General features: G+C 40.3%; 1 protein-coding gene and 1 long non-coding RNA gene across 5 annotated transcripts in view; one reads left to right on the top strand and one right to left on the bottom strand.

The window, feature by feature from the left end:
- Window positions 1-20,617, bottom strand: part of LOC113544421 (uncharacterized) — a 29,916-nt gene extending 9,299 nt beyond the window's left edge. For 2 of the 4 annotated variants that reach the window (XR_004577478.2, XR_008301156.1), the window contains exon 1: window positions 2,820-3,121. This is a non-coding gene — a long non-coding RNA (uncharacterized LOC113544421). Of the gene's footprint in view, window positions 1-2,819; window positions 3,122-6,034; window positions 6,118-20,375 lie in introns of those variants that run through there. The other 2 variants (XR_008301157.1, XR_008301158.1) reach the window with 2 other exon arrangements.
- On the top strand, window positions 1,531-17,360 carry znf219 (zinc finger protein 219). Its single transcript, XM_034301075.2, has 5 exons — window positions 1,531-1,697; window positions 10,030-10,104; window positions 10,204-12,229; window positions 12,550-12,687; window positions 12,913-17,360. The coding sequence occupies exons 1-5, from the start codon at window positions 1,659-1,661 to the stop codon at window positions 14,001-14,003; spliced, it is 3,369 nt and encodes a 1,122-aa protein (XP_034156966.2). The 5' UTR covers window positions 1,531-1,658; the 3' UTR covers window positions 14,004-17,360.
- Window positions 20,618-20,867: the final 250 nt, after the last annotated feature.

Raw genomic sequence — 20,867 nt, 5'->3', positions numbered from 1 at the left:
ACTAGAAACAATTCCATGTGGACTACTACCTACCTTTCGAGTGAAAGAAGTTGTGTCGATTATTGTCATGCTTTTTGGAGCAACTGAGAAAATAAACAGTGATCAATTGCTGCCTACATTACATTAAAGTTTGACGCAGATGTGGCAACGTGCGGAGGAGATCTAGCACAAGTTATTATAACAAACACAGTGCACGATCGAGCTGTCAGCAACCATCCCAGAAACATGCACCTGCTTTGATGTGCACGGGAACACAAGCGTCCTGCACATGAGAACACTTTTAAAATGGAAAACCTTCCATTTATAACTGCGTTTGCAACCTTCTGCCAATTCTGTCCCTCATCGGTGCTCACACTGTCTCACTCACTCATTCACTCTCCCACTCATTCACTCACTGTCCCACACATTCACTCTCTCACTAACTCGCTCATCCACTCACTCTCCCACTCATTCAGTCTCTCATTCAATCATTCTCTCACTCACTCTCATTCACTCACTCACTCACTCAATCACTCACTTGCTCATTCACTTTTAATCATTCAATCATTAACTCACTCACTCTCTCTCTCGCTCACTAACTCACTCATTCACTCACTCTCCCACTCACTCATTCACTCTCTCGCTAACTCGCTCATCCACTCACTCTCCCACTCATTCAGTCTCTCATTCATTCATTCTCACTATCTCTCATTCACTCACTCACTCTCATTCACTCACTCATTCACTCACTCTCCCACTCATTCAGTCTCTCATTCATTCATTCTCTCACTCATTCTCATTCACTCACTCACTCATTCATTCTCTCACTCATTCACTTGGTCATTCACTTTTAATCATTCAATCATTAACTCACTCACTCATTCACTCACTCTCTCTCTCGCTCACTAACTCACTCATTCCCTCACTCTCCCACTCACTCATTCACTCTCTCACTCATTCACTTAATCATTCAATCATTAACTCACTCACTCTCATTCACTCACTCGCTCATTCACTTAATCATTTAATCATTAACTCATTCATTCACTCACTCACTCATTCTCTCTCACTCACTAACTCACTCATTCATTCACTCTCTCACTCACTCATTCACTTAGTCATTCAATCATTAACTCACTCTCATTCACTTAATCATTCAACCATTAACTCACTCACTCTCATTCACTTAATCATTCAATCATTAACTCACTCACTCACTCTCACTCACTCATTCTCTCTCACTCACTAACTCACTCATTCACTTAATCATTCAATCATTAACTCACTCACGCACTCTCATTCACTCACTCTTTCATTCACTTAATCATTCAATCATTAACTCACTCATTCACTCTCTCACTCACTCTCATTCACTCACTCTTTCATTCACTCAATCATTCACTCATTAACTCACTCACTCTCATTCACTCACTCTTTCATTCACTCATTAACTCACTCATTCACTCTCACTCACGACTACACAAATGGATCTTTAAAAAATGCAAGAGAGAGAGAGGAGAGAGAGAGACGTGCGAGAGAAGAGGAGAGGAGGAGGAGAGAGAGAGAGAGAGAGAGAGAGAGGGAGGGAGGGGGAAGAACGGCGTAAGCTTGTATACAACTACCTCGATTTCCATTTCCCCCCCAACTCGTAATGTATTTAATTCAAGCGAAACGTAATCATGACGTGTCTTGTCATTAATCTCCTCGCCGCCTCTCCCGTAAGTACATTGAGTCTCACTTTCATCACAAAATCTCTTATAAATTTAAAACTATTCGCTAATTTGCACTGCGCGCGCACTTATAAATGATTACATGATCATGTGTTTGTCAATGTTCCGCATGTAATTTCTTTTTTTTTCCGGATACGTAGTGATTACTGTGAGCTTCATAAACAACAAATAACCGACGACGACTTTTTTTTTTTTTTTTTTTTTTTTTGGGTGCTGATCCGGGCTAATGGAGAAAAACACCCAGCTCTCGTGCTACATACACTTGGCGCTTTTTTAAAACGGTGATATGTTGATATGTGGCGTCTCGGGGTGATTGGCGGCTCGCGCATCCCTACAGGGGCACATCATAGGACATGTAACCCGTGTAGCACAAGGCACAATTCAGCAGTCGAGCGTGTAGTGTGTCATGTATGTGCGCCTTGCCCTTGCCACCAGAATGGGCTGCTTTAGGCTTTAGTCTGGGTAAAGCTTTATGCACGAGGGCTCGGGTTGCAAATGATCATTTATTAAAAAAAAAACTTTAATTTCTGATGTCTCGAGCGAGTGTTGCATGCAATAGGGAGATTTTTTTTTTTTTTTTTGCACGTCCCAAAGAGGAACTTAGGAGTGGAATAAAAGTGTCCTGAAGTAATGCTGAACTTGAAAATCTGAATGATAGACAGAAAATAAGCAAGAACTTTTCTTAAGTTCCAACTTGCTCGATTAAACACACATATCTACTAAGTGTTAATTTATTCCAATGTGCATTGCATCCTTGTGTTAGGAAACCATGCATCAGATAATAGATGAGGCAGTTTATCAGATGCATCAATTAGCTATCTGATGCATGTTTTCTTAACCTAAGGATCAGATCATTGTGCACCAGTAGTTTCTTCCATGTGTGTGTCGAAACCGGGTCTTGTAAGTGCACTGAGGTCGCATTATAGATAATCATTCATCCTTATAGCTTATAATGTCGCTAAATCACTGACTTGCACCACTGCATATTGAGCCGAGTTACAACTACTGATGTTTTACACGATGCAATTTTGAACTTGAGTGCAAACTGTTATTGCAGCCTGCGAGTACACGCAGTTCCAGCAGGACCACTTGTCCTAGGCTTCTTCTCACCTCTTTATAGGAAGCTCGCACAAGGCTACGAGCTCCGGCTGCTGCATGCCCCGCTGCGCTTTGCTAAATAAGTAGCCCTAAGTACTGTTTTTGAAATGCATGCTACTATTTGAGGTCAAAAAAAAATAAATAATAACACGGATGCGTGCAACCACCTTCTGTTTCCTACATGCACAAGTTCGAAAAGTGCCTGTTGGTCTACGAGGCACGGGGTTGTGCTTTTGGAGCTGGTACTGGCAGCGAAATTCAAGATGAAACCCGTGATGGCACTTTTCAGCTGCTCCTTCTTCGCACTCGCGTGTCCTTTTCCACCCCCCCCCCCCCCCCCCTCCTTTCCCCCCCGCTGCCCCCCCATTATCTTTTGTCGAAAGAAAATCAGGAAGAAAAAAAAAAAAAAAACAAAAAACATCCCTCAGTCGCGTGCAACGAGCATCAAACCCTAAAATCACTACGCACCGTTCTGTTGTTGTTTTGTGATTCGGTTCAAGCCGATGCTCGCGCGCGCACTCGTTTGTTCGCGAGCCATTATTTATATTATTAATGAGCCCCTCTTTTTCTCTCTCTTTCTGTCTTTCTGTCCCTCTCTCTCTCCTTAAAAATTGAGATGGCCGCAAGAGGGAAGGGCGAGAAAGCCACTGAAAATGGTTGCGCGTTATTGACGCCCAAAGGCCGTGGTGGAAATTCCTCTCGAGATAAGCGAGCGGACATGTCATCAAATGTCGCCCTCCGCTCCTTAAAGTAGGACACAATCCCAAATCCCAAATCCTGTCCAGCTTTCCCACTAAACCGTAGCTTTTTTTTTTCTTATTAACTTTCGAAGGTGGCACAGGCTAGGCAGTCATGAGGGGGTATTATTTTTCCCCTTGAGGCTTCCAGCTAACCTTTTAAAAGTGAGGTGACAAAATGTAAGGCACTAAAAGGCACTTGGAATTCAGATAAAGGTTCTTTCATGAAGCAATCATGCTTCAAAAAATCTTCTCCAACAAGATTCCTGTAGGTATCTTTAAAGAACAAACACTAAAAGATCTCCTCTTTTGTTTTTATAGTGTAGTAACTCTATGGTATAGGTGAGTGGATCTGAAAGTGGGATCTCAACCAGGGGATCCATACAGTTCTTTTTGTTTTCTCACTTTGGTAGTGCTGGAAATCACAACCCGTTTTGATCAAAGTTATGGAATTCAAATAAATGTTATTTCATGAAGCAATCATGTTTCTAAAAATCTTCTCCAACTAGATTACTGTAGGCACCTTTAAAGAACAAACACTAGTGCTGGAAATCACAACCCATTTTGATCAAAGTTATGGAATTCAGATAAACGTGCTTTCATGAAATGTTCATGTTTCAAAAAATCTTCGTCAACAAGATTCCTGTAGCCACCTTTAAAGAACAAACACTTGTTTTTACAGTGTAGTAACTCTATGGTATAGGAGAGTTGATCTGAAAGTGGGATCTCAACCAGGGGATCCATACAGTTCTTCTTTTTTTTCCTCACTTTGTTAGTGCTGGAAATCACAACCCGGTTTTTTCAAAGTTACACATTTTATTGCGTTCTTATAGTTCAGTGATCTGACTGGTTACTTACGCAAAAGCTCAAAAACTCACAGGTGTATAAATAATATCAACTTGGACCTACAGTCTCAGAAAAAAGGGTCATAAACCGTACCCTTTCTTGTCGCAGGGGTGCTACCCTCAAGCGGAGACCCTTTTACACCTTTAGTATGTAGCTTTTTTCCCCTAGGTGCATGTGGTGTACTTTTAAAGCTTTACTCCACAAATGAATTACAGTCCGTTTATGTAGCTTAAATCTTTTTAAACAGCACATTATATCCATGTTTCTAGGTGAAATGTAGATCGCAAATGTACAAAAAGATGTACCTTTGATGGTGCAGTTTAGTACTTTTTTTTTTCCTGAGAGTGTAGGTCAGTGATTCTCAAAATGGGGTCCGTGAAGCATAGCCTGGGGGTTCGTAGCCTAATTCTTTTTTTCTTACTTTGTGAGTGCTTGAAATCACAACCCATTATTATCCAGGTTAATATATTTATTACTGAATTCTTATACTCATTAGCCTGTTAGACTGGTCACTTTTTCTGCCAAAATCTCAGTAACTCCAAAGCACACTCTCAGAAAAAAAAAAACAGTACTAAACTCTACCTTGTCGCTGGGGTGGTACCCTCAAGGGTACATCTTTTGTACCTTTAATATCTATCTTTCAGGAACTTGAAATGTAGATATAGTCTGCCTTTAAAAATAATTTAAGGTGCATATGTGGACTGTAGTTAATTTGTCAGAGTAAAAGTTTAAAGGTACACTACATACACCATACGTGTTAAACCAGACAAAAGATAAATAATAAAGGTACTTAAGGAGTACAAACAAGGAAAAGTAAAGTTTAGTATCCCTTTTTTCTGAGAGTGCAAGTAGGCCTATAAATAATGTCAACTTCAATCCAGTGTTCTACTGGTGGAAATTTCAGGAATAAAAAGCTCTGTGGTTACCATAAATAGCCAAAATATTATTGTACACATTTAAATAATAAGCATAATATTTGAATAGTTGGAGGGGGGCTGTGGAATTTATTTGAATGTTAAAGGTGTCCTTGGCTGCAAAAAGTCTGAGAACGCCTGGTATAGGTGATAACTTTTAGCAAAAATGCCACCTCGTCAACCTTGAGTGGCAATGTGACTGCGGCTTCATTCGGACATTTCAGTTTTAAAACGGTAGGCAGATGCATTCCAGGGTTGCATCTGTTGGAACTATAAAGTCGACTTTACTAATGAAAGTTCTGATTGGTTTAATTGGGCAATTAACACTCAGCTGGAGGTAGATCTGCTCTTACTCCCCCACAGAGGAAGCGATACCTCTCTTACATCCCTCCTGGGTCTGTGGAAAGAGCTTTGCACATATTGCAAAAATGCCACAGGCTTGCAGTTTCAGCTGATTTGTTTCGTCAGAGTAGTAAATGAGCAAAGGCTATCTTTAGTTAACAATAGATAAAGAAATAAAGTGGGAAGGTCAATTGAAGGGTTCATATTGCTTGCCCTGTTTATATTTAAACATCCTAGCATAGATTTTGTTTATTTGATGCAAGCATGCACAAATCACTGCCCTAATTACTCTGATTCATATATGTAATCAGAGCTCATCCAGTTGCATTACCTCCCATTTGTTCCTTTTAAGGGCAGGTGTTGGGGCTCAGCACTTTACTTTACTTACTCAGAATTAATCCTCTGTGTGCTTTTTCCAAGTCCCTCACACAGTATCTGGATGAAAAAAGAAAAACAGTTAAGTTAATAGTATGCTGTAAGCCTGAGGAATGGAGGTGTGGAACTATCCCCTGTCCCTTGGGGTTCAGGAGGTTTAGTACTAAGATCAGTTTTATTTGTATGGCGCTTTTAACAATAATGGTCACAAAGCAGCTTCACTGAATTTTGGATGAGATTTAGGTCCCTAATAAGCAAACCAGAGGCAAAGGGGGCAAAGAAAAACTCCTTGAGATCACATGGGGAAGAACCTTGATAGGAACCAGGCTTAAAAGGGAACCCAGCCTCTTCTGGGTGACACCAGACAATACATACCTATAGAAAACTAAAGTGAAACAGTACTATGTTGAAAAGACTGTTTGTTTGATATGAGCACAGTGTGAATAAGCATCCTGGGATGAGTACAAAACAGTCTTTATGATTACAGCAGAGATTCTTAGGTACAAGTCTACAGTATCCAGGTGAGATCTTCCACTGAAGCAAGGGTGAGACATGGACATAAACTGTTTTTGGGAAGTGCAAATTAATGCTTTGCAGTTTCCTATTATTACTCATTTCAATCCACAAAGCTGAACACATTTGAGAACTTAACTAACTAATGAGCTGGGTCAGGTGGGATACGGCAGGGAAAATAAAAACCTGTCATGCAGTAGATGTCCAGAACCAGAATCTAGAAGCTACTTTCCCAATTAAAAGTGAACGAAACGAGTGTTTTGCCACAGCACCACTTATAGGTGTGTGGTTAGTAATGACTTGGATTTCCGGTACAACGCTTACCAAACCCACACACTCAAAAAGTCCCACTTGTAGCTTTAAATGAACTCTGACCTATTAGACATACTATGTGAGATTCTATACATTTTGTTTTTAGTATCCATATTTAAACCAGATACACTGGCAATTTATTGAGTGTAACACAAATGCCATTAACACAGATTCACTCTGACGTTTCGTACTTGGCAGCTGCATGTCTACTCACTGCAAAACACAAGGCTATGTGAAGTAGCAACAGGTAGCAGATCTTTTCAAAACTAGGTGTTAGAAATATAGCAAAACAGTAATGTTTCTGCATGACTAGATTTTGAAAGAAATTACAGAAATAGTGTTTTCAGAGATTAGACTGTATCTCTATAATGGCATCAACTGCTATGGAGCTGACCTTGAGCCCTGGCCTAAAAGTTGAGGGATAAATGAGGCCCATTGTAAGTGCTCCTTTAATGCTTGTTGTTAAACATAATGAAACCACCAACTATCAAAGTAAGAGGTAGGAGTATTGAAAGTAAGCACACGGGCACCCTGAGACAGACTGCAGGAGAGGGAGCGGCTGAGGTGCAGAAACTGAGTGGGAGAGAAAAGAAAAATGACGTGTGTATTTCAAAGTCACTGCTATGTGTATGTTATGCATGTGCAAAAGAAAAAGAGAGTGAGGAGTAAGCAAAGACTGAAGTTCAGGCCAAGATTTAAAAAAAAAAGGAAATGAATTGCGTCTATGTGTAAGCTTGCCCTGTGACCATAGGCGAATGCCGCAAGTCCAAGTCACATGCACACACACAAACAAACCCAGCCCCACACGGCCAACGAAATGAGCATAGTATAATCCATACCCAACGATTTTGGTACAGGCAGAGACACAGACACACAGAGGCACATCAACACACCCACAAAGACACACGAGCACACACACCCTTTTCACATAAATTTTCTCAAGGGCATCTGTTACACACTGCATGAATAGCCGCTTGTTCATCCTTTAGATACATTACATGGTTACAGAGTATACAGATTTAGAACAGCGAATCCAGTAAATGTGTGATCTAATAAACTAAGAATGCATCCATTTCTATATCATTCATGTATCTGAATCAACTATCTATACTTTCTAAAGTCATCAGGTATGACTATTCATATGGTAGAGATCACTCAAGTATATAGTTTCAAAAATATTATTAACAAATGAGAGCCCTGCTCTAGATTTTAAGGTCACCATAAACATTTTAAATGTTTCTAACTGCTAAATAATTCCTTGAGTGAAGTGATATTAGAATGGTTTCAGCAATAATATTAATGTCAGTTTTTCCCCCAGTGTATGTCTATCTTTTTACATATAAGAATTAAGGAGGTTGACAGTGGGCAATTTACATGCTATTAATTCTGCCCATGTTACTGTTGTTTAATTACACCTATTATAGTTGTTATTATAGTCATTATAGTTGTTATGCAAGTAAGAACTTCGGTCTGTTCCTTGAAAAGAACATTCAATGGTATATAATAAGCTTTGATTTGTATGAATGGCAGTGTCCAGTAAGATATCTACTTGGATGTGGTGATAAAGTTTAGTTCCTGAGAGCAAAACCATAGGATGTTCAGTGTTCTAGGGATGTAGTGCAATGCCACTATCTGTATCTGTATCTGTATTCGAATTTAAACCTGAAGTGGGCATGGCCCACATATTGTCTTAATTTAGTTTTTCCTTTTAGTAGTAGTTGACAAAAACTATGTTGTTCCACTGTAGCGTACCATGTGGCCATTCGGACAAGGGTGTTTAACATGCATGAATCATCTGGTGACTTGCTGCCATATTGCAAATGTGTGTGTGTGTGTATTATTTGTGTGTGCTGCTTTATCACTCTCCTGCCTTCATCTTTCCCCTCCCCCCTCTGTCTAGCACCTTATCACTCCTTCTATCCAAATTCAGGGGAAAAAAAAACCTTTATTAGAATGACAGGCCTGGTCAGACACAAACATAATCTGTCATGGTGGAACAATGCATTGGCACAAACAATATTCATATGAAAATAATACCATCAGACCAAAGAGGTTCAGCATCCTTTACTCTAGAGCAGGGAATGCTTCGTGCCCCCTTTTTCATGAGAAAATTACCACTCAAATATGGCTCATTCAGATGTGAGTCTCTCCTCCAAGCCCCCCTCTCTCCCTTTCTCCGTCTGTCTCGCTCCCTTCTTTCTCTTCTCCCTTCGCCATGTTATGAGGCCCCAATCTACCAGCTGATAGCAGCATTCCCTGGCATAGTGCCAACTGGCAGCGATGCAAGAGAGAGAGAATGAAAGAAAATTAGTGAGTAATAGAGGGAGGAGGAGTGAAAGAGAGAGAAAAGGAGAGGGGGATGGGAGTCTATCGAGGTGAAAAGATGGAAAGAAAAGAATGAACAATAATGGTGTATTAAAGAGGAGAGAAGGAGGGCAGAAGAGAGTGCTATTGATATTGTAGTGACAGAGACGAGATCGAACTAAAATGTCAACTGGCCACGTTTATCTCGTATGCACACAAACCAATCACATTTACACAATTACCTATATTCATATGCACTCACTCTGTGCAAAAATAGAAACATACTGTCATCAACACAGAAAAACACAAACTGTCACAAACTGTGACTCACACATACAGAAACACAGATGCACCCACACATGTTCCTCTATTCAGCAGATTTTTGCCACAATTATTAATGAGCTCAATTTTCTTTCAGCATTTTTTCATGCTCTGTCTGGACATGTCCTCATACAGAGCATATTTCTTGTCCTGGTGTGTATATGTGTGCATGTACGTGTTAATGAAGGTGTCTTTGCATGTGTGATTGTGACGTTACACATTTACTTCTGACTGGGTTGTGGGAGTGGGTAATAGATTATAATTTCTTTCTTATTTAAACAGCTACTATATATGTGTGTGTGTGTGTGCAGGAAGGGTGTGTGGGGAAATCAAAACATCTCGCGCCCATCCTGTTTAGGATAGTTTGTGTCCTGCTGTACCCTTAGCTTTTACATACTATTCAGGCATGCATACTCATGCATACAATACCCACAACACACACTAAGGTCATATTATTGTATAGAATATTAACCAAAATGGTAGTAAAATGATTTTCTCATAATCAGAAAGAAGTGTGATCCCAGTGCAAGTGCATACACACTTGTTTCTGTTTTGTAGGTGGTGTCAGAGACCATTTCGGACGTGCATCCTGTCTCATTTAAGGAAGCAAATGATGGAATACACACACTACTAGTGAGTACCCACTCTTCTATATAAGAAAAGCATGGTCATAATTTTGGGCATGCCACCTTTCTCATATTTCTGACCGCTGTCACTCTCTGTCTGGCACAGAGTATGGATTCTCCTAGAGAATGTGTGATTGCCCTCTCCTCTGAGGTACCCCTGTCCCCTCCCTCAATGCCCTCACTAGATGACAGCCCTCACACCTTACCCCAAAGCCCTCACTCTGCCCAATCTAGCCCTCTAACTAACCCATATACACAACTGTCACCTTTTGCTGATGCCAACCAGCAAGATGAAGATGAGGATGAGGAGTTGTCAGGTCCACCATCCCCCACTACAGTTGTTGCACTGTTTCCAGAGGAAGAGCAGTTGTGTACTCCCTCTTCAGACAGCAGTCCTCCAGCCACTCCATCTGCACCACCACCTGGGTTCGGAGCACTGGAGCAGGTTCTTTCATCTGGGGACAATGCCACCTGCAATGATGAACTAGACCTGCAGCTTTTCAACAACGAAGGTGTGGCTGTCCAAGGTGGTTCTACCAGTGGCCCCGCCCTCAGATTCCCTTGCCATGTTTGTGGGAAGAGGTTCCGCTTTCAGAGCATTCTCTCCCTGCATGCCCGAGCTCATAGTTTGGACAGGGACCGCCAGCCTAATACCCTGTACAAAACTGCACATGTTAAACCGGAGAAAAATCATTTCAGTGATACTGTTATCCAAAAACACAGGAAGCTCAATCCGAATTCAATATACAAGTCATTTCACCAGAATCAGAGAGAAGAGAATGTACCAGAGGATCCTTGTCAAACAGTCAATTGCCCTCAGTTTGAAATGGATGAAACCACACCGCTGACTCCACCTCTAACAGAAGAAGCACCAGTCTCTTCAACCTTTTCTCCATTAGGGTCTGCCCTCATGGAAGATCCCATCCCTCCAGTGGCAGCTCTTGCCTTCCGCTGCCATGCATGTAAGGGTAAATTCCGCACTGCCTCTGAGCTAGCTCGTCACGTGCGGATCCTCCATAACCCATACAAGTGTACACTGTGCCCCTTCTCAGCCAATAAGGAGGAACGTCTAGCTGTTCACCTACAGGAAAGCCACCCACCTGAAGAGCCTGTGCCACATCCTGTCTTCCCTTCCCGCCCAATCACATTGCAACCCCAAACAACTTCATCACAAGCACCTGCTGTTCCAGCTTTCCGTTGTGAGACTTGTGGTCAGCGGTTTACCCAGTCCTGGTTCCTGAAGGGTCATATGCGCAAGCACAAGGCCTCCCTTGACCACAAGTGCCAGGTTTGTGGCCGCGGATTTAAGGAGCCCTGGTTCCTCAAGAACCATATGAAAGTGCACCTCAACAAACTGGGCCTGAAGGCTGGTCTGGGAGATCTGGGACCTTCAGGGTCTGACCATTCCAAAGGTCCTGCTGGGAACCATGCTTTAGGAGCTCTCTATTCTAATGTGCTCCTGGCACACAGTGTGGCAGGTGGAAGTGCAAAGACAGGGAATCGGACAGAGAGGTCAGAATTCAGTGAAGGATCAAGCAGATCTTCAGTATGGGGTTACCTCAGGTTGCCAAATGATAGCAGTGGTGCTAGTTGCATGGAACGCCTTCAGGCAGTGGCGCAGGTGGCAGAGATAGGTAACGGTGGAGAGAGAGGAGGAGCAGAGGTATTGGATGGACGAGAGCAGGCAGCTATGTGGGAACTGGTTGCGCATAGACTGGCTGCAGTGCAGCAGAGCCAGCAGCAGCAGAGATCCCAGGCGCAGCACCAATACCCTTCCTCACAGGGCACTGTTGTTGGGGATGCTGAGCAGATGCATGGCTACTTAGGTGGCCTTGGCTTCAAAGAGGACCTGGAAACCTCCAGGGCCCCTTGGGAATGTCCCGACTGTGGGAAGCTTTTCCAGAATCTTCAGCAGGTAGTAGCTCATGCTCGTGTTCATTCTCAGAGACCGCGGAAGTATCGAAGTGTACATGTGAGTGCTAGAAAAGAAGAGGACGGTGTACAAAAAACTGCCGGACTCCAAGCAGGAGAAGGAAGAGGACACAGAAATGAAGGCAGACTAGAATCTCAACAGGTCCAATCAGGAGTGGGGGCACCTGGAGGTTTCCATTCTTCTATAGCACATCTCTCTGGTAAGGATAATCTAATAAAAATATATTTAAAAAGCCAATTTATTGATTTTCTTATGATGTTTTTTTTTGTTGTATGTTGTGAGTTTTGCATAATCTATTAATCTCTTAGTGATTCTAACAGTTCGTTCATGCTGTTTCTAAGCTTAATGAGACCTCAAATGCTTTCTGTTGATGTCATTGATATTTGCTTTCCCTTCTGGTCCAAAAATAGTATTAATTTAAGGGAAGGTTCTAATTTCACAGCATAGTTGGTAAATTCTGTCTTACTCTTGTATTTAAATGTATAAGATTTTTATTTAATCTTTTTATTTTTACCCCAGGAGACAATGGTCTGAGAGCAACATCTTTTGGATCTTCAAGAGAGCGGGTGCGAGGTACAGGAATGAAGGATTGCCCCTACTGTGGTAAATCGTTCCGATCTTCCCATCACCTTAAAGTACACCTACGTGTGCACACAGGTGAGGCTGCTACAAGTAATTAAGTCATACATGTAAGGCATACCCTATGCAACAATACATTCACTCTCTTCTCTGAGGGACCTCTACCACAACAGTCACTTAAATTGTAATATTTTCGAAGAAATTCAGACTGTCAAAAATGATAAAGAGTGCCATCTGCTGTTATTGAGTAAAACTGCAGATTCCATTTCTTTAATGAGTATTTTGATGTATGCTCTCTTTTAGGTGAGAGACCATACAAATGTCCCCACTGTGACTATGCTGGCACCCAATCTGGCTCTCTTAAATACCATCTACAACGGCACCATCGTGAGAGAAATGCAATGGCAAACTCTCCCAGCTCCTCATCTTCAACCCTCACTCCCTCACTGACTGGCTCTCCACGAGAGAAACAGCATCGACCATCGAGTGCAAACCAGGGCTCATTCCCCACATTCAGACACAGCCAGACCTTGGCCACAGGATCCACAGAACAGAAAGAGAGTCATCTGAAGTCCAGAGAAGTTCAAAAGGAAAGAAATTTGGAGAGTCAGTATCGTTTTCTGTCTGGTATGATGCAGGAACTGTACCCAGGAGGACTAGAAAGGGGATGGAGAGGTGAGACACCTCCTCCAAAAATACCCAAAATATCCAGACGTAAGCCGCTTGTTACAAGTCGTATGATGCCAGCTAATGGATATCAGGGCAGCATCAACTCTAGTGCTTCCCAAGAATGTGGACCCCTAGACCTCTCCCGCCGCCCTGTGTCTAGTGTAGGTGCAGTGGAACAAGTTGGAGGAGCAGTAAGCAGCTCTGACAGTCCAGCAGGGGGAACAAAAGGAGATGGAGATACTCTAAATCAGTGTGTGTTTTGTCCATTTCGAACCTCTTCTTCTGAGCTGATGGCAATGCATCTTCAAGTCAATCACACTAGCAAGTCCCGCCGTAAACGGGGGGGCCTTGTAACAAGTGACAACCACTCTCCCAGGCTGACCCTGTATGGAATGAACCATGACCCTTTGGCACTGTGGAAGTTCCTCAGTGAAGGGGATGAAATCATGGCCATGGATGACTGGATAAAATACAGGTCAAGGACTGAAAATGGGGTCAGCTTGGAAGATGGGGACCTAGAGATGGAACCCACAAAACAAGGGCTTAAACAAGGTGATGGCAAACTGGAGAACACAGATGATCATGAAATAAAAGAAATAGAGGATGGACAGGAAACAAACAGCAACCTTGAAGATAACTCCCATCAACAGGGCATGACAAAGGATCTATCAGACATGATGCAAGAGGAGTTGCCTGAGGACAGGGAAAAGCTTGTGAAGAACTGAGCGATTTAAAGTGCCCCAGAGGAACACAGAGCTAGATTCAAGGATCTATTGGAAAAATTAGACACAGAAAACTAAAATGAGGCTGATCATGTTCTTTCCAACACAAGGACATCATGTCCTAGTTTCATACATAGTCACAGACTTGCACACAGACATATATCCAGTATTCTATGCTAGTCTTAGTCTTCAGGAGTCCCGAGGCCTTCTTGACTGCTGTTTTTTTTAAATATATATTTTTTCTTTATTTTTGTCATTTAAGGTAATTGCCAAGTTATATTTCTTTCTACTGTGAGACATTCCCATGTCAAAAGCATCTGGAAATGGTAATCATTAGAACAGGAAGAGCAAAAAAAAAAAAGCAGAAACATTAAACTGTATAATAATGAGATATTTTTTTGTACTAATATAATATCTTGTGTTAAATGAAGAAAAGGCTGGCTTAACATAAAAGCCAGTGTAGTCTACAACATCCATCTGGCTGAATTTTGCATTTTGCCAACACTTGCACCATTAACCAAATGGATGGCATAATTTCTTACCATACCTTTACCAGGCTGTATGCACAGTATACTGTGATGACTAAATGGTACTGATGATGACCATTTTTAACAATACACAACAGAGCAAATAATATTTTCCCCACATATACTGTCAGCTAGGTCTGGCATTCTTCTAGTGAACAAGACTTCTTCTACTTCATTCTGTCTCAGTGCCTGGTGCTGTATTTATTTTTAGGGGAATTCTACGACACAGGAAATTATATTTCATATATACAGTATATTCCAATTTATGTATAAGAACTCTAAAGGTAAGATAGTTCTGGAACATTGTGGCTGCAATTTCTGTGACCTGTCTGTTGCGCCTAAAGGAGTGGAACATTGGACTTGAAACATGAGAACAGATGGCCAGCTGACAGAGAACAAATTGCAGTGTTTACATCAGAAATACCACTATGATTTTTTTGGATGAAACTGGATCATGATCACTGAGGAGACATTAAGAAGGATTGAGGTCTGGTTTTCATATATCGAATGAAATATTTCGACAACATTGAGTCCAACTCAAAGAGACTGAGTCCCAATCAGTCATTCCTACGTTTTCTTTTCTTTGAGACGAGAAAGACATGGGTCCCTAAGCATCAGGGCAAATCGAACAAAAAAAAAAAAAATAACTATGGCATCTTTAAGATCAATAGTTTTTTAAGGAAACAATAAGAAACATTAATAATAAAATCACTAACACCTTCATAGACATCCCAATAGAAATGTGTAGCTTTTATAAAGAGAAAAAAAGAGAAAAAAAGTTCTTTTTTAAATGTTTTTTTTTATTTTATTTTAAGAAGAGTTCTTAAAGAATAAAAAGTGATATCAATATCAGTAATAATAATAATGGTTGTGGTAGAATACTGGTTTGGAATGTCTTAAAAACACTGTGCAAAGTTCATTGTTTTCCCAAAGTAGATTTTCATTTGCCTTTGAATATAGACCAAACTTTTTGTTTAAGAGTTATTGTTTATATTGAGTCACTTTCATTTGAAGTAATGCTGCAGATTCAAATCTCTGTTCCTAATCATACTATAAAGTGGTCAATCAATCAATCAATCAAAAGAAAAATGTTGATGAAATCAACTTATCAACTATTGATCTAATCAGGCATGCAATCAAACTCTAGTTTTCAGCACTAAAGTGTTGGCACCATCATTTATTTGATAACTTATTTATTAATTATTGCAAAAAGTGTGTCAAGGACATATCACTTTGTTGTCAGTTTGACTGACTTGAAATATAAGGGAGTGACTCCCTGCTTTCTGTACTATTAATGTTTATGGCATTCTCACACATTTCTACCCCAAAATCAGATAGTGTGATTGAATGAGCTGTACCTTACTCCTGCCTCTTGTGCCACTGACTGATAAAGATGGGTACTGATTGTTACTGCTGGCCTTACTATATAAATGTGCATGTGTTGTTTTGTGTGTAGAGCACCTTATGAGTTTGGTAGCCCCTGACGTGGTGGTCGTTAAAGATTACACTCCAAGCCACTGTGCCTTCTGTCCTGCACACTTCCTCAAGTACTTTGTATTCTCACCAAAAGCACCTACAGTAACTCACACCGTATCTTCTTTCCACTTCTACCTGTCTTTTAAATGTTGCCACTTCAAAGGCTTATCATTCTGTCTACTTCTCTCTCTCTCTCTCTCTCTCTCTCTCTCAAGTACACAACATTATCAGACATTCTGGCATTATTCTGTGTGCTCACTTCATTCAGGTCCAGTTCTTTCTGAACTGCTCCTCTTTTCCAACAAACACCACTTAAAGGTGACATACTGTTTAGCATTGTGGCCTTTTTTTTTTTAGGTGTTATTTTAATTTTTGTGATGTTTGTTTGCCAATGAGTTGAGATCAAGCTCTTCTTATAATAATTAATGTTCGTTTGGTTTTTTTTTAGTATTAAAAAAGAAAAGAAAACTGTGTTTGATGTACAGATAGAGTTAGAGATGTGTTTCTAATGAGAGCTCCAACCACAGCACCGACTCTCCATCTCTCTTAATAATCTTACCTGTATCGACTGTGTGGATATTTAATGTATAGCTCAGGGCAATATGACTGTCAGAGCATAATGTCTTGGCATGTTAAGTTCCTACACTGACTAATAATTAATCTAATGGGAAAAGCATGGCTGAAGCAATCAGTGAATATGTGACATTCAAAAATGTTGTGCATTCCTACTTACAAATTCACGTGTCAATCATCAATATTTAAATATGTGAATGTTATGATGCCCCCAGTGACATCTAAAAATCCAGAAATCTCATCATTTTATAAAGAAAGGCATGTAGTTTCCTGGGAATCTGCAGTATATGAGAGTTGGAGTGAAGGTCTGGGTTTGAGCTCTTAAGTAGTTGACTGCTATTGCAGTGAAGGGGAAACTGGTTTAACATAGTAGTGATTAATATGAAAATGTGGACTGATAAAAAAAAAATAGTAGAGAAGATTCAATAAAATATAAGAAAAATAAGTTAACTCTTTTGGTGTCTATATGTCTGTGTCATTGTAGAAGAAATTATTTGTTTATGATGATTTTTTTTAACTTATATTACGTGAGTATAACAACTTCCTTATTATGTCATTATACTATATATGAATATACTGTATGTCTAAATCAAGGGGTGCATTTTCAATTGTATAAACAGAGATTTTCCTGGACATTGAGAAGCAACTTTTAGCTGCCCTGAGACATGAACTTCTATTCAAAAGGGTTTGTGGGAGCCATGATTACCATAGACCCCTTTAGACTGAACTTAGTAGGTGAGACTTTAAAGGAGAGGAAAGCCAAAGCACAAGATCAACCAGCTGTGCTTTGTGCTAACTGGACTTTGATTTAGACTTATCAGTCTACAAACTACGAATGAAAGTAAATGAAAAAAAAAAAAGTATTGGCTACAGGTGTACAGTGCTGTCCTCTAGTGGAAAAGAATCAGATAGAATAATTGAAGTCCATATGCTTTCAATATCTTTTATCACCAATTATCTTTGAGTGTAAATATTAGTATTTTTAAATTCTTCCATACCAGGAAGCCAGAAAAGTGATTAATTTGAATACTACTACTACTACTACTACTACTACTAATAATAATATATTTTAATTAAAATATAAATTATTATTGCATTATCATTATAATTCAAAAAATAAATTATATTTATATACTCTGTATGTACGCACACACACACATACACACATGCACACTTTACCTACTCTATGATTCTCTATAAAAGCACCTTGGCACATACACCAGTGGAGTCAGCTCTGTGATTCAAGGACTTCCTGGGAAAATATTGCACATGTTGACATTTAATTTATATTGTTAATGCACATATTAGTCTATATAGGTTGTATTCAACTTCCACATTCATTAACTGCTTTATCCTGGTCAGGGTCACGGTGTATCCAGAAGCTATCCCAGGAACATTGGGTGGGAGGGAATACACCCTGGATGGGATACCAGTCCAATCAAACACATTCCTACACTCATTCACACCAATTTTAGACTAGTCAAACTACCATGTTTTTGTGAAGTGAGAGAAAACCAGAGAATCAGGAGGAAACCCATGGGGATGCAGGGACCCTGGAGCTGTGAGGCAGCAACAATGCCTGCTGCACTAACTTCCAAATTAATGTCAAATTTAATAATGTCAAAATTGAATATGTTGTAAGTACAGTGTTAACTTGGACATAATTAATTTAGAATTTAATAATTTGTATAAGACAAAATATAAACAAAAACATATTAAACTATCTCACTGGGAACTCTCAAGCAAAATATCTAATAGCAAATAGCAAAATAACTGTAAATTAGTCAACCTCTATATACACTCACCAGCCACTTTTTTAGGAATACCATACTAATACAGAGTAGAGCCCAACTTTGTTCTCAGAACAGCTTCAATTCTTTCAGGCATGGATTCTACAAGGTGCCGGAAACATTCCTTTGAGATTCTGGTTCATGTTGAGAACACTGCATCACAGATTTGTCAGATGCACATTCATGCTGAGAATCTCCCATTCTACCACATCCCAAAGGTGCTCTATTGGATTCAAATCTGGTGACTGGGGAGACCACTGAAGTACACTGAACTCATTATCATGTTCATGGAACCAGTTTGAGAGGCTTTGTAATGAGGCTTTGTATCATGGTGCATTACTATGCTGTAAGTAGCCATTATAAGATGGGAAAATTGCAGCCATAAAGGGACTCAGACGGTCAGCAATGATACTCAGATAGGCTGTGGCATTCAAACAATGCTCGATAGATAGTGAGGGGCTCAATGTGTGCCAAGAAAACATTCCTCAGACCATTACATGATGACCGCCAGCCTGAACGTTTGACAAAATGCAGGTTGGGTCTGTGGATTCACGCTGTTGACTCCAAATTCTGACCCTACCATTTGCATGTTGCAGCAGAAATTGAGATTCATGAGACAAGGTGACATTTTTCCAATCTAAATCTGTCTACTCCGGGTGAATCTGTGCCCACTGCAGCCTTAGATTCCTGTTCTTGGCTAATAGTATTGGAATCCGATATGGTCTTCTGCTGTTGCAGTCTATCCATCTCAGCGTTCAACGTGTTGTGCATTCTGAGATGCTTTTCTGTTCACCACAGTTGTAAAGAGTGATCATTCGTGTTACCATAGCCTTCATCTACTACCTGTCATCTACTACTAGTCTGGTCATTCTCCTCTGGCTTCTCTGATCAGCAAGGTGTTTCCACCCACAGAACTGCCGCTCATTGGATGTTTTTTTGCACCATTCTATTTAAACTCTAGAAATGGCTGTGCATGAAAATCCCAGGAGATCAGTAGTTTCTAAAATACTCAAACCAGCCCATCTGGCACCAACAACCATGCCAAAGACAAAGTCACTGAGAGCGCATTTATTCTTCACTCTGATGTTTAATCTGAACATTAACTGAAGCTCTTGACCTGTATCTGCATAATCTTATGCATTCTGTTGCTGCCATATGATTGGCTGATTGAATAATTGCATGATTTGTTTTTAATACAGCACTCAGTGTCTCAATATGATTTATAAAAATCATATCTATGTTTGAGAACTTATGGCATAGTCAGCACTAGAGTGTCCCATTGTGAGAATTTGAATATGTAATGGACCCAATATTACATGCTAGACATAAGCATGTGGAATAGAGAAAATCCTACAATTTGAACATGAAGTTCCTAAAAAAGAGTGTGTAATGAATATTCCATTATGCATGCAACATTTATGAAATAGTTCTGCTCTTAAAAGGAAAGTTTTAATGGAACACCATTTTTGGCTGAAATTTCAAAACATGAAGTCTTTCTTCAAATATTCATCCTTGTTCAGTAACCACTATCCTAGAAAAATGGCAAGGCAGGAATACATTCGGGACAGGACACCATTCCATCACAGAATAAATTATTCTGCTAAACACAATGTAACACTATAAATATAATTTTCAATAAACAAAAACTTTTTAATAATACCAAATTAGGCTCTCACTAATTTATCTGCCACATTATCTCTATTTAATCAGAGATAATGTGGCAGATCTCCATCAATTTATTACCGCTCATTTTCTGTCAATTTATTACTGCTTTTCTATGATTGTCACGCCAATGCCGGAATCTACCAGAAACTCCACTTCCCAGAATACACTGTGGCCTACCAACATGGCCACAACAATCCCCAACACCTCACTCTACCAGCATGTTCCCACTCACCGGAATACTAATCGTGCACACCTGTTACCAAAAACACCCTCACTTATACATACATGGAATCTCACAATGACTCTTTGCAAAGTAAAGTTCAATGGATGTTTACCTGACTTACCAAGCCCTTTGTTTCAGTGATTGCTATTATGGTTTTTGATCTCGCCTTACTTCCTGGTATTTGTACGTTGGATTTTGATCGATGTAGGACTCGTAGGAAATGGGTCCAAATCACAGTCAAGAACAGATATCCCCTCCAGCTGACCCCCCTCAGCCTTGGAACAGCTGCGTTCAGCAAAAATGTTCACGAAACTTGACCTATGCAGTGCCTATAATCTCGTCCGGATCAGAGAGGGAGATGAGTGGAAGACGACGTTTAGCACCACCTCTGGTCACTGTGAGTATTGCGTCATGCCATATGCCTCCAATGATAACATTTTGATCTACTCCTATCATTAGAAACTCATATCCAGCATGTCAAGCAAGTCCTGTCACATCTATTGGCCACCCAACACTATATGAAAGGTGAAAAATCCGAATTTCATGTGTCCACCATCTCGTTTCTGGGATATATCATTGGCCCCCAAAGGGGTAGACATGGGTCAAGAAAAGG

The sequence above is a fragment of the Pangasianodon hypophthalmus genome, chromosome 28, assembly GCF_027358585.1.
Source record: "Pangasianodon hypophthalmus isolate fPanHyp1 chromosome 28, fPanHyp1.pri, whole genome shotgun sequence".
NCBI classification, from domain to species: Eukaryota; Metazoa; Chordata; class Actinopteri; order Siluriformes; family Pangasiidae; genus Pangasianodon; species Pangasianodon hypophthalmus.
This window is presented reverse-complemented; position numbering and strand designations above follow the sequence as displayed.